Source organism: Macrobrachium nipponense, chromosome 2, assembly GCF_015104395.2.
Source record: "Macrobrachium nipponense isolate FS-2020 chromosome 2, ASM1510439v2, whole genome shotgun sequence".
NCBI lineage: Eukaryota > Metazoa > Arthropoda > Malacostraca > Decapoda > Palaemonidae > Macrobrachium > Macrobrachium nipponense.
The window spans coordinates 51,801,304-51,816,180 of record NC_087201.1 but is presented as its reverse complement, the minus strand read 5'-3'; the positions used below and the strand labels follow the sequence as shown (position 1 = coordinate 51,816,180).

The 14,877-nt window shown below is 38.9% G+C and overlaps 1 protein-coding gene and 1 long non-coding RNA gene across 3 annotated transcripts in view; one reads left to right on the top strand and one right to left on the bottom strand.

Annotated features, from left to right (window-relative positions):
• LOC135220570 (uncharacterized) overlaps positions 1-14,877 on the bottom strand; it is a 488,990-nt gene that overhangs the window by 81,878 nt on the left and 392,235 nt on the right. Inside the window, exon 1 of one of the 2 annotated variants that reach the window (XM_064257814.1) lies at positions 8,242-8,425. The exons of the other annotated variant lie outside the window; for it this stretch is intronic. Within the exon in view, the coding sequence (XP_064113884.1) occupies positions 8,242-8,292 (51 nt within the window). The 5' untranslated portion in view covers positions 8,293-8,425. Of the gene's footprint in view, positions 1-8,241; positions 8,426-14,877 lie in introns of those variants that run through there. 2 annotated transcript variants of the gene reach the window in all.
• LOC135220571 (uncharacterized) overlaps positions 1-14,877 on the top strand; it is a 177,482-nt gene that overhangs the window by 155,303 nt on the left and 7,302 nt on the right. The gene's annotated exons all lie outside the window — the stretch shown is intronic.

Genomic DNA, 14,877 nt, shown 5'->3' with positions numbered 1-14,877 from the left:
TTCACCAAAAATCGATACATGGTAGACTGGAAGAGCGAACGAAATTCCAGAATTATTCCAGAATTATTGCGACTCTCAGTACTCTCACCCCAGGGCCGAACTGAGCAGACAGAATCGCCAATGTTGTGTATTTACTTACTGGATTTCAGAGGACACGCACAGGACGCTGAAGAATGGGTCCACAGTGCAAGGTTTTGTGTTTGGAAGTTGGGTTTGTAAAGCTACTTGTTGTTGTAATAGAGATATACCTACTGTCTGTGTTACTGCCTGTTTATACAAAATATAAGAAAAGGTAAATACAGAAACTGAAACTATTAATAAAATAAAGCTATTATTATTATTATTATTATTATTATTATTATTATTATTATTATTGTTGTTGTTGTATTATTAGAAAAGATAATACATAAGATTAATTCGCTGAATTCTGCCATTTTATTCAAGAGTATTATTATTATTATTATTATTATTTATATTATTAGCCACAACAACAAAAGCTAAAGTAAAAGTTAAAAAAAAAAAAAGGCCTGTAACAAGAACAAAATATAGAATTTTAGCCAGAGGCCAAGCGCTGGGACCTATGAGGTCATTCAACGCTGAAGAAGAAAATGACGTTAAAAAGTTTTGAAAGATGTAACAGGAGGAAAACCTAAAAGCAGTTGCACTATGAATGAACTTTTAAGAGGGTGGAAAGTAAGATGGAAGAAAGAGAATATGAAAGGAGGTCCAGCAAAATGAGAGTAGATTGCAGCTAGGGGCCGAAGGGACGCTGCAAAGAAACCACCACCCCACCTCCGCCCCGAGCTATAAACCAATGCGAGTAAAAGCAGTGTCGGTGAAGTAACCGATACACTACCACCTCACAATGCAACGTCTGAAATACGAACGAGTTGTTCAGGAAGATCCCCACCTGAGTCAACGGCGAATCATGAGTCATTATTCGCAAAGGCATTAAATTGAACCTCTCCTCTTCAGTCACGGTCGGTCATGAGGCTGAACCACCACCGGTGATTCATTAGGAATCACAAGGCGATGAACCACCAGTTACGTCGTTGTTTGATACAGCGACAGAGTCGGAAAACAATAAGGTTCTCTGTAACTTTGTATAACAGATAATCAAAACGGCTTTATGCGGCTTCTCTTTATCTATCATAGACTTAAAATATGAAAACTCAAATCAACTGAACTTATAAATAGGGGAAACTTGTACACGCACAGGGACAGAGAGAAGAATGGAGGAAGAGCTGGAGACGGCGCAGAAGGAAGGGTGTCGAGGGATGGAGACAGGATGTGCTACGTCTCTTCCGTCGGCACACTTTTCTTATTTTGGACCACCGACAAAAACCTCTTCTGGTTTACTATAATATAAACAGGGCTCTTTTGATAGGGGTCAAGGAAAATAGGACAACAACGCTAACAATTCCTAATTGTAATATATAAAATATCAATATTAATATGGAGTTCATTTGATAATTAATAAACATTTTCCGCTGGATTGTGAAAATCCTAAATAGGAAAGATGTACGACGGTTTTTCCCGTTATCACAAGATGTAATCTCTCTCTCTCTCTCTCTCTCTCTCTCTCTCTCTCTCTCTCTCTCTCTCTCACACACACACACACACACTACGCATTACTCCAGTCTCGGCAATCCGAAAGAACAAAACCCTGTGAATGGGAGAAAAAAAAAGTCCATGTCATTCAGTCATGAGTTATTCATGACGAGAAGTGCTTGAAATAGCCAGGGGAACTGGTCCGTCATTTCTGCACGCACTTTCCTTGAAGCAAGCAGACGTGGCGTCGTGGCCAGAGGCTCGGTCTCTGACTCAGTGCAAAACACAGCCCCTTCAACTTTCTTTTCTTTCTACTTTTCTTTCTTTCCCCTTGGGGGAACTGAAGGAATGATGCCATGGCTTGCATTACGAAAGGAGAGAGAGAGAGAGAGAGAGAGAGAGAGAGAGAGAGAGAGAGTGAGTGTGTGTGTGTGTGTATTTCTTGAAGTAACAAATATGCAACTGATTCATTGTTCCGTAACTGCCGAAAGAAGTAGCAAGGTAGCCGTGACACGACAGTCAGTCATTATGTAGATTGAATATTCTCTCTCTCTCTCTCTCTCTCTCTCTCTCTCTCTCTCTCTCTCTCTCTCTATCAGACTATAGAACTTGGGTTTTTCACTTTTACCAATAAATCCTCTCTGCAGGAGGCAAGTTTATCACATCTTCCAAAGGGAATTTCATACAAAAACAAATGATTTCACCCCATCCTTTGAAAATGAACGCATTTTTTATCGTGCACTCCCTGAATTTTCTTACTTATACGTATACCTACCGCATCACAAAGACTTGATAACTCGTTCTAGTCTATTTCAATGAGGCAAAGCTTGTAAAACCAGCTGAACACGCCAAACATATACACACAGATGCGGGCAGGGGGTCGCGTTTTACACAACGTGTGCAGTAGTGGTAAGAAGGATACGCAAGATGTATACAACACAATCTTGGTTTGGGCCATGTCATGACATTTGAACACGCCATCCGAAGAAACAAAGATATGAGCAGGCACCGTTTATTTAGGTAAATGCAGAAAAATAAACAAACCCTTTCAGCCCAGTCAACCACGACCCTACATACGGTTTAGACAACTGAAAGTAGGAAGATCCAAGGTAAAAAGAGGCGTCTCGTCTCTGTACCTTGGGAAGATCCGTCAGATGAATGACGATGTACGCGTCAGGGGATACTCGGCTTAATCGTGAGTAACCGTGACGCGGACTCCTTATGCGAAGCGAGAAGGAAAGAGAACTATCAAACCCGGAAATTGTTAAATGTGTAAGATAAACGGGAAGTTAAATATCTGACAGTTAAAAAGTCTTTAGGAAATTAGGGATGATAAAAGATGTAAAAACCTAATTAAAACAACTAACCAGTTTACCAATGAAAAACGACTTATTTTAGGACACAAAGAAAGCTTTATCGTAAAGTCATTCGTTGAATTCTGAATTACATAGAAATAGCTCACTTCAACGTCGGTTTCTCAGGTTATACACAAGTGAACACACGCAGCCAAACATGAGTCAGGAAAAGAAGACGTTTCCTTCATAAACACAGGTTACGTTAACCACGATGGTGAGTCATTGTCCTCTTCAGTATAATTTCATAAAAGCACACATTACATGTAACATTATTGATCTCTCTGCCCCTTCAGAACCTACAATAATGTCAACCTCTTTTGAATGATTAACAAAATTCTGGGAAAACTCGCGACAATCGTGTAAAAATGAATAAAAAATAAAATAACACTATAAAATTCGAATGCCGCTACGTCCATGGAGACTTATTGTGCATGACGCATGGATCAATAACGTGCACTTAGGTGAATAACGCTTGGAAAAATCTGCAAACCCAATACCATCACTCACCGCACCTTAGCATTACAGACGATAAGTAATGTAAAATTTTGGGTGCCGCATAAAAACTGCCGAGATAAAACTAAAAAAACCAATGAGTGGTCTATTCTCAATAGCAATCAAATGCAAAACGAGGAAAATTTCCGTAAAAGCCGATATGGAGAACACGAAAACTAAGAGCTCATAATAAGAATCTGCCTTTGGAATCGGTATATTTGAGAGAAAAAAAATGATAAAACGACCCACACAAGACCAGAAGACTAGTAGACTCTAGGACCGCGTTTCCCAGCCAATTAAAGCACACTAAACCCAAAACATTACTAACTGAATAGATAAGCCTGTTAGAGTAAAAAACTGAAGACCCACGAGAATGACTAAGTCGCCTTAAAATCAAGCTAAAACACCTCACATCCAAAAGAAACATTATCTCAAAAGCCTATTAACTCTACCGGCAAAAGCCTTCCCGCATAGAAAGGAAGAATCTTAGACTTCTTCCTCTCAAAAATACACTTCGCCTTCTTCCCCATAAATGCCGCCTTCCAAGATAACAGAAGAGGCCTAAAGACCTCTCCTAGGGTTTCGTAACTCTTCCCCAATCCATTGGGCAGCAAATTTCTTCGTGTGCCTCCCCCCTTCAACTGTTTGACTCTGATAAGACACTAATGTACAAGCACTTTATTCTGGAAGGTAATGTTTTATGGACGTTATCATGGCATATTTGGAGGAACTTGTGTCTAAGGAAGACTGAAGCCTACGTACCATTTGGAAATATTATTAATAATGAATCCGTTATTCGTGTAAGGAATAAATTAATTAAACATGTAACACATCGTTTTACCACTTGCTGTACTCTGCGAGCAGCAATCAGTGGGAAATGCTGTGACATTCTAATCGATCATCATTCGATTACCCAACAATCACATAAAAGCTGTAACTTGATGTAGTTCACGTATTCAGAATACAGATGAAAAGGAAAACGGCTTTCCATTCCACATCTTTAATGGAATGAAAGTAAGATGGACAACATCGAATGTGGTAGTCAGCCACAACTTGTAAACAAATTGAATCATTATCATAATGACCTTACGAAAGTGTCAATTTCGTACGGTTACTGAAGAGCAAAATCTCTGACTCCACATCTACACAGGTAGTTGTCAACATCTCCAGCTAAAGTCAGTTTGAAACATCGAAAAAGAAGTTTAACTCGTCCATGATGCAACTAGCAACAGAAAAAGTAAGTGCAACAGGTTCAGGATACTCTCGTACAAGCCCCCTCAAAGGAAATCAGCCGTTACCTCAGGGGAACAGTAATCTTTTAAAAATCCCCTGGGCGACCAGAAGGAACTACAAGAAGACCGAATCCACAGAGATATAGGGGCATTTCGGGAGTTCAGTAGAGAGAACTTCAAGGGTCTCCTTGTGAAAGGGGGGGAAGAGCCACAGTCGGGAGTCTGTCTGCTTCACAAAAGACACCGCCGAAAAAAAGCCCTTTGCCTTTCGTTACTCATTCTGGTGTAACATTGACCTGAAACAACTGTACAAGACTATCTTATAATTGCCGCTAAAAGACTTCAGCACTAGCGACCAACAGAAACAAAAGATGTATGAAGCAGTAGCGTGATACCACCGTAGACGGCAACACAACACTTTAGTATTACATATTTCATTTCCCAGTCAAAATAATGTACCACATCATTTATCCACACACACCTTCATATTCATAAAAAGGGGGAAGAAGTGTTCAGCTTTCAAAGGCACAATAAAGTACAAGCTTACAGACTCAAAAACATTAAAACATACCTAATTAATGATTCCACTGCCGCAAATACGGACAGAGCAACGAAACCAATATCCTGAACACTAGAGTAAACATATTAACTTAGCGCTCACCTTGAAACTCGTTCACCAAAAGAGTGAACAGCGCTCTTGGCCATAGAGAAGGAGAAATTCGCCATAAATCTATAAGTACAACTAAGCACGGAACGACATCGTACAGGTCCGACAAAAAGGTTGGTGTAGTCACTAATCCGGCGCGTTTTTCTCTTATCAGTTTCAGGCTACCTCAGTAGGACCCATCAAAAGATATGGTATCGTGTTATGTAAATAACTGACAGCGACTAGACAGTGCTACTCTAAAAGAATACCTATAATTCACTGGCATATACCATCGATTAATCGTGCCCAGTAATCTTTTGTTAAGTCAGACTAGACAGGCAGATGAGCGTTCGCCCCTGCCATAAAATAAAGAGGACAAGAGAGGGACGACAGAGAATCGTTGGGTCTTGGTGCAAGAAAGCTATTTACAGACCTCCTGCAAGAGTGAAGGTTACCGAAATGAAAAGAAATAATGTGAAAGATGCTTATACAACATGTCTGCAAGGAGAAAACATTTGCATTATAATTATGAGTGCAAAACATCAGCTCATAATTATGTATGTATATGTATACAATATACATATTATACATACATATATAGAGTATACATTATGGATATATACAATGAAATGTAATTGTATATGTATATTGTATAATAAAGAAGAAATTTTCATTGTTACGAAATTACACGATTCCTATAAAAGCATACACATAATACTCGGGCATTCCATTAAGCGGCCAGAGATGTGTATTTCTGGTGATAGAAGTTCACTCTCGACGTGGTTCGGAAGTCACGTAAAGCCGTTGGTCCCGTTGCTGAATAACCACTGGTTCCATGCAACGTAAAAACCACCAAGCAAAAAGCATACAAAACAAACAAACACATACTACGGTAAGTACTGTACACAAACAAATAAAATATTGTGGTGCAAAGTTAAAGTCTTCAGTATGAATGGGTTCTTAAAATCGATCATGAAACTTTTACCAGAAAATGACGTCCTAATACCGAATAATAACAGTTCCATCAAATGAATTTCGCCAGACACCACCGAACAAATACCACGGAGAGACCTGATGGAACCTTATGCCAGAAGTGCTATCCATGTCCGTGTGACGAATCAATACCAGCATTCAGAAAAAAAGAAACAAAAAATGAGGGTGTATTTGTACAAAGGATGGTTACCGGTTTTGCTTCTGTTTAAAGACACCTGTCCAAAATCTTTATATAAACCTTTACATGACCAGGCGTAAGTGTCACTTTATCAGGCTACTATCAGGATACTATAGCAAACTATATAGTTCTAAAGATGAGACAGCCACCGACAAATATATATTACAAAATCCCGTTGCAGTGGATAATGACTTTTCATGTTAAAAGACCGCCAGAACCCCTGTGCAAAGGAGGCATTGCTCACGATCCACGAAGTGGATCCTGGCATTACTAAAGGGTGTTTCAGTCCCTTCGGCCACTATAATAATTTCTCCCACTTTTTAGCTTTTCACTCTATCTTCATTCCAGCTTTTACCCTTCAACCTTGCTGTCCAAAGTCTCTAACTATTACTTCTTGTGCAAGTTGCAGGGGTTGTCCGAGGTTCCAACTTGCGCTTTATTTCCTTTATTTTCTGGATCTCTATCTAGCTGTCCAACCTTTTTTTCCCTCTCATAGGAGCTGAATAGACGAAAGTGCTCCAGTACTTGGCTTGACAGCATAATTTACTAAAAGTCAAGATAAAACAAACACCACACCCCCCCCTCCCCCCAAAAATCTACTCCTATTTCGTAAACGTCAAGTTGCCCGCCAAAATTCCATAAAATCCTACGGACTGTTCCCGACCGGTTTCGAGGTCCGTTCTCTATTTCATCATGCCAAACCAAAAGGATTTACAAAATAGTTGCTACTCTTTTTAATAGGGCAATTCCGAAGCCGTGAGGGGGCCACAAATGACATAAGCAAGATTAATGGTAGTGGCCCGCAATGCCCCTCCTTTTGCCCATTATGCAGCACAAATACGTTAAGTGGCATCCCCAAAGTCATTGATGATTTCTTTAAATATATACTATATCCAAATATACTCTATATATATTATATATATATATATATATATATATACATATATATATATATATATATATGTGTGTGTGTGGTGTGTGTGTGTGTGTGTGTGTATGTAGTATTGTGTTGTATGTGTGTATGGGTGGAAGTTAACAAGATTTTACGTTTTAACGGTACTCGTTGACTTGTATACCCCAACAATATATTTAGCTTACTTATTACATTACAATGAAAGGGACAATCGTTTCACCCGTCTAGCGAAACACAATGCCTGAAAGGAAGATTAATTTTTCCGGGGGGAGGGGGGGCAAAGGGAAAGCGGGAGTTCCACCCCTAGAACTGTCCGAGAAGGAAATCAATCTTCCTCTTAATTCCCTGTCACTTTAAGCTATATAAATGAAGGCTCATTTTTCAGTCAAGAAAGGTGAATTTCTACTTAAGAGAAAAAGTGAGAAAAGTACGTAATCACACACAAATAACACTGCCTGATCAAAACAATGATGCAACATTTTGAAGGGACCAGAAGAAGAGAAACATTACATAGCAGTACAAAATAGCCCAACAAGAAGCACGCTGTTTGATGAACACTGAATCAATATGCAACATCACGATCAACTTGATCAAACCATTTGGCAGTGCACGTCATCACTATATACATGTTTTCGAAACCCGAATGGCCCGTCAGTATTAAAGCAACCCAATGGTGTTAACCATGAAGTAACAGTTATCCAAGCAACTCCATCTATTTTACCAACAAGGAAATTAAATCACTCCTTCCTAACAGGCTAAAAAGAATGAGCTCCAATACAATCACCAGTCTAAGAAGCCAATACACTCCTCACTCACTCACTCACGCACCACTTTCAAGAGAGAACTCACTCACGAAACGAGAACAAAACTTGAACACTCACTCTGGACACTTGGAACACAGCGGTCCTTTTGCTCACTTTGTCGCTTTTCATCGTCTCAAGGGTTCGTCAAAGTCACACTGAACACAAACACAACAACATTGTTGAAGATCGACCATAAGCCATGAAGAAGCACCGAGCGTTATAGTCCTGCTTGGATTAAAGTTCGAGGTGTACTGAAGCCATGTTCCGCCCGCCAAGGTAAGACTCGGTCGGGTCTTCCACAGGTAGCTTGGGGATGGGCTGGTCATGGGGCTCGTGTATGGGTGGTGGTGGCCCCATCGCCGTCTACTCTAACTCACGGTGAGGGGGAGACTACGCTTCACAAGTCTCTAGCTTACAAACATGTCTTTTTCTATATATATGATATAATATATATTATAACAGAGAGAAAGACAAACGCCCAGAGATTTCAGGTGAAAAACTCAGAATTTTGCGTAGTTTTATCACCGACAGCATAAAAATTAGGTTTAAATCGTTAACTGTGGTGCAAATCACTTAATCGCACTCATTACAAAAATGAAAGTTTCATATTAATCACAAGAAAGACCCCCCAGAGGCTTTTACAACTACAAAAAGAACAAAAAATGAAACTTGAAATCAACGTTTCAAATCAAGACAAGCCATTTTCTCTCACTTACAGAAAATACAATGTAGAATACCGATATAAAAACGGACACTTATCGTACATACACGAACAGCCAGAGCTTACTCCGAAGAAAACAATCGGGGATTTGGCGACGTTTTTAAATTCGCGATAACGCTTAATCCGAAGTTGGTTTAGTGATCAAAACATTTCGGGACTAAAAAAAACACGTTATCGAAACCATTTAACTGTGATTTATAGAAAATATTAATAGAATAAAGAAATTTTTTAACGTTGCAAATAATATACTTCCCGAATACCTGTTGCCCAGCCTGGTTTCTACAGCCATCAGTCTCTCCCACTTTACTACTCGCATAAGTTTTTTTTTCTTTTTTTTTTTGTGGAGGGAAATAAAACCATATTAGAAATGTCGAAAGATTAGGTTATTTTAGTAGTGCTATCCAAAAATAAAATTTAAGTTCGCCTTTGGTCCCATAAATACAAATTCACGTTACTGAGAAAAAAGAAAACCATTGTGCTGTGGGAAAAAAATTGAAAATATTTATGAAAAAGGCGAAACACTTAAGTCAAAGGCCGTAATTCATTCAAAATCACATTATGATAAAAGTGAACAGTCGAACGAGCATACAAACAGAATGAACTGTAAGTCAGGCAGAACTTAAGTTCAAAATTCCACAGGCAGTAACTCCCGTTGGGGAACTGAGCCGTCAGTGTGCCTCACGTGGTGCACTGTAGGCAGTACTGATTCCTGCGTCCCTTAGCCGTATCCACTTTTTAGCTGTCACGTTACCTCTGATCTCGCTTCCTTTCTGCAATCTTGATGCCCAACACCTCTTGGTGTTACTTCTTTGGGCAACTTCATTTCTTATAGTTTCTGGATCTCTTTGTCTTGCTGATCAACTCCTCCCTCTTTCTAGCGCTTCAAGCGCCGAATGGCTGATAGTAGCCCAGTGCTGGGCTTGACAGCCTCAATTTCACATACAATCAATCAATCAGTCAATCATAAGCGGGAATAAAAGAATAACGGATAACACAAATGCAGTATGGAGCACATACAAACAGAGTATATATATATATCTATATATATATAATATATATATATATATGTATTATATATATATATATATATCTGTGTGTATAAAAGGAGGCTTATTATTACCGTGGTGTTTCTACTATAATAATAATAATAATAATAATAAAATAATAATAATAATAATAATAATAAGTAATGAAGGACAAAAATATTCACAAGTCAAATAAAATATTAATAATAATGAAGGACCAAATATTCACAAGTAAAATCAAATAATAATAATAATAATAATAATAATAATAATAATAATAATAATAACGCTAAATTAGCGAAAGCAGTGCAATGGCCAATACGAGATACAAGGACGCAATTCACACGCTTCACGACGCGAGGCAAACACGAGAAGAAACCGCAATTATACGCAGAGTTGAGAACCTTCCGTACGCTATTTTGTCTTTTTGGAGAGAGAAAAAAAAAACATCTTCACTCTTCCCCTTCCCCCATTAACAACACAACAAGGCGAAGCTTGCAATCACGCTCACTGCATTACGCTGTTACATCTTCATGGCTCGTTGATGTTACATGAGCAAGATAAATTGCAGCCTGGCATAGGCGAGAGAGAGAGAGAGAGAGAGAGAGAGAGAGAGAGAGAGAGAGAGAGAGAGAGAGAGAGAGGAGGGCGATTTATCCACATTCCATTACGACATTGTTGTCTAAACTAACGCAATAGAATCAATGTTCATTCACGTAATTATTACTCGATTAAAAACGTGCATGACTCTACACCCGACAGTCAAGCGACCCACAGTAACAATCACAAAATTCCATTGTGGTAGACGTGAGCAGACTGATAAATCACTGATGTGGTGACTGAAATAAGCACTTAAGACTTCAATCTCTCTCTCTCTCTCTCTCTCTCTCTCTCTCTATCTCTCTCCTCTCTCTCTCTCTCTCTCTCTCTCTCTCTCTCTCATACCGGCGATGTCACTACGTTGCATCAAAACCAAAGTCCATTGTGTATATATATATCCCCGTGTTTATAAATAGCAAAGCTTTACTATATATATATATATATATATATATATAATATTATATATATATATATGTTATATCTTATTTCTCCGTGTTTATGAATAGCACAGTTTTTTACAATATAATATATATATCGATATATATTATATATATATATAATATATATATATATATATATATATATAAAAAATACAACATACACACACACCGATATACACATTTACACATACGCGTATAGTGAAGAGAAGATCTGGACAAAAGTGGAGCAAAATACTGTATATGGAATCCGTATAGTGAAAATTTGCTGCTTTAGGATATAGTTTTCCATTTGCTGTTTCAGCTGCCCCTGCTGCTTTGTCCATAGCATTTCCATTTTTTCCTTTAAAGATTCAGTAACCTTCCCCATCATCTTGGATATTATAAAAGGACTTCTTTATCTGTCAGTAAAATTTCCTGGCGAAAATCATTTCCATAAAAGGTTTAGGAATGCCAAGAATGAACTGAGAATTTTCAAACAATCACATCCCTTAGGGTGAAAAATCAAATGCCGTAGCAATAATGGATAACCTGACATGTCTCGTATAATTCAGATTTATAAATTAAATGACAGTACTTACATGAAATCAAATCAAATAAAAACCCCTTGCTAAAGTAATTAAGTTATTCACAAGTAAACGACTTCCACCACAGCGCCATCATTGTTCACAAAATACAATGTGTGCTTTGAGATTATTGTTATTTAAGGTAAACAAGTAAGAAATTAAATAGCAGAAAAAAATAATCTTGAATGTTTAATTAGAACCAGCCAAAAGAATATCCCTTATTTGTGCACCCGAGTGTAAAATCATCTAGGATTGAGTGGACCTGTAGAAGCATAATAGCTCATGTTTCCTGAGATCTTATAATCTAGTTAATATAACCAACAAAGGAAAATAATGTTAATTTAAGCCCAGATTTCAGCCCCCTTCACCGGATTCTGCACAAGATTACGAAGGAGATTTCTAAGAGAAACTGAAGCATCTCGCCTGTTCTCGTTAAAATCCTGTAGCTCTCCTTTGGTTATAGAGATAACTGAGGCAATATTAGGCGGCTGTAACATATTCTCCTGAATATTATTATTTCAGTAGATGAAGCCTATTCTCATGGAACAAGCGCACAAAGGCCATTAATTTGAAATTCAAGCATCCGAAGAATGTTGGTTTCAACCTCTCACCGCAGACCTCACACTGCAGCATTAACTGCTACAGAGCCAGGAATTTTTCATCGGCCTGGGGTAGACTCAAACCCGCGACATCTGAGCGGCACTACACGACAATAGCCACCATACCAGCGGTCCAGTGAATAGCAGCAACTTCAAATATAATGAACGTACTGTACATTACAATGGTTATATACCTCTCTTACCTTGGTTGTTGTTTGTAAAACCGAGTCTCCTTTGTTATCTTTCGTTACACCGTGTTTAGTTTCCTTGGAAATCCGAAAGATCTTGAACTCTGTTGTTTCTCTTAGCCCGTGACAATAAATTCTGTTTACAACTTGTAACACATTTGTATTCCCTCGGCGGAGCACATCAGTGGCGTGGTCGGTATGGTGTTGGCGTGCCACCTCGGTGGCCGCGAGTTCGATTCTCGGACATTTCATTGAGGAGTGAGAGATGTGTATTTCTGGTGATAGAAGTTCACTCTCGACGTGGTTCGGAAGTCACGTAAAGCCGTTGGTCCCGTGGCTGAATATCCACTGGTTCCATGCAACGTAAAAACACCATACAAACAAACAAACAATTCCTTCGACATAAAATTTCGTTGGTTTTGTGAAAATCAATAAAGCAGTCATTGCCATAAACAACCTTTCACTGAGAAATATATAGACTTAGTTTTGCAGTGAACTTTCCAGTATCAATAATTATTTGGGAGTTGCTGGTCAACTTAACCGACTTTATACGATCCAGTTCTCGCTACGAAATGCGCAATAGTATCTTATCTTAAACAAAATACAGTAAATTATGTAATAACTCAGAATTCTACTACACATGAAGATGAGTATAAAATTCAAAATAAGTTACACAATAACTGAAAAGTCATAGTAATAAAATAAAGTAATAGTTTAAGTAAGCTTCTACTGACTTTTACTTTAGAAATATCTGGAAAGATTCCACAGAGAGAGAGAGAGAGAGAGAGAGAGAGAGAGAGAGAGAGAGAGAGAGAGAGAGATCTGATTAAAAAAAAACTTTTTTGGGCAATATATATATGAATAAAAAAATGATCCGCAATAAAATTGAGTCTCAATCATGAAAAGGAATTCTTGTCATTAATTATCAAAAAGCACCGATGCTTTTAAAGGCGGCTAGAATATTGATATCACTGAAAGGGACAGACGGCACAAGGTAATGAAAATCCTTGATACCACTGAACTATAAGAGGATTTTGGCATTACTGTTCTCGACAGGCAGCAATACTACTCAAAAGGTATTTGCGCTTGAATGTCGCTAAGATGAGCACAGATGATAGTAAAAGGGGAAAAAAAGGGAACTAAGACTATGAAGCCCAGAAATGCACAAATGCCACTGAAAGATATCAATGCCATCGACGGCCATTCTGGTTCTGGAACCACTACAAGCTCGAGTGTGTACGCACCCTAGCGAATGAAAGAGAGAACCATCCTGCTCCCCATTCAGCTCCCCTTTTCTTGACATCCATTCTGACATAAATGTCCAACAAAGATAAACAGCCATTCCTGGATGCCATACCTCCCCCCCCCCCCCGCATCATTCATCCATCCAACTTTGCTAGTGCCCCCTCCCCCCGGGAGGCCGTCTATTCATGGCATGGGTATATCCAGGTGCTCTTCGTTTCAGGCTATCCTCCAAAATATTCCTCGCCATTCCTAAGAGAGAGAGAGCAGAGAGAGAGAGAGAGAGAGAGAGAGAGAGAGAGAGAGAGAGAGAGCTGTATATAACAAATGGAGACAGACGGACGGACGGAAAGTGTCAGAGACGGACTTGTGTACGATCGGGATCCACTACCAAATGACCGTCGGCGTGCAAGTTTATTAGACGAACGGACACATCTTCAACCACGACGTAGAGGATGATTCCAGCTTCGCAATGTTCTCTGAACGACCACGAAAAACTTTCGTAAAATCGTGGGGGGTGGGGGGTGGGGGGGGGACATGCAAGCTGCCTTCAAGGCAAGATGCAGGCCCAGCGGAGGAGGCAAAGCGGTGCTGATTAGAAATATAAATCCACCTTTTGGATAAATCGAAACTTGAGGGAGAATATCAAAATGAAAGCTTTTATTAACAGACAATTCTAGTATTGCATATTTGCGGCAAAATGGCAGCTACTGATGAGTAGCAGGAAAATATATATGTTACTTCAAGTGACTTGAAACTAATTATTCACTTAAACACTGCCAACAAGTAATCAAAGCAATGGAAGAAATTGCCTTAAAGCAATAAAAAACTATACAACTGTATATCGTATTACGACGCCGTACACAGAGTAAAAGAAGAAAAATGAATTTGTGGTCACTTGAGGAATTACTGTTTGCTCATAACAAAACTAATCTTACTTTGATTAAAACTACAAGACATGGTAATGACTTATCTGTCGAAGACGGCAACAACAAAAACATCATCATTTATAATAATTCCAGTAAGGCTACACGGAGGCATCTCATTTCAGAAATCAAAGCAATTCAAAATACTAAAATATCATCATTTTCTAAAGGTAGTTACGTGTTAACGCGGCAACAAGGAGTAACACAAAAGCACGTCACAAAACAAACGGAATCAACACTCAAGTCGACCTCTTTCACAAATTTTATTATCCAATGGTAAAGTCGTGACTAAGATGAAGACACAGTCAACAAAACTGCCCATCATGTCGGATCAATTTCTCTTAGACCAGACCAGGTGACTGTGCTTCAGGCGCCCGGGCACTGGACATGTCGCAGCGATACTTGGCATA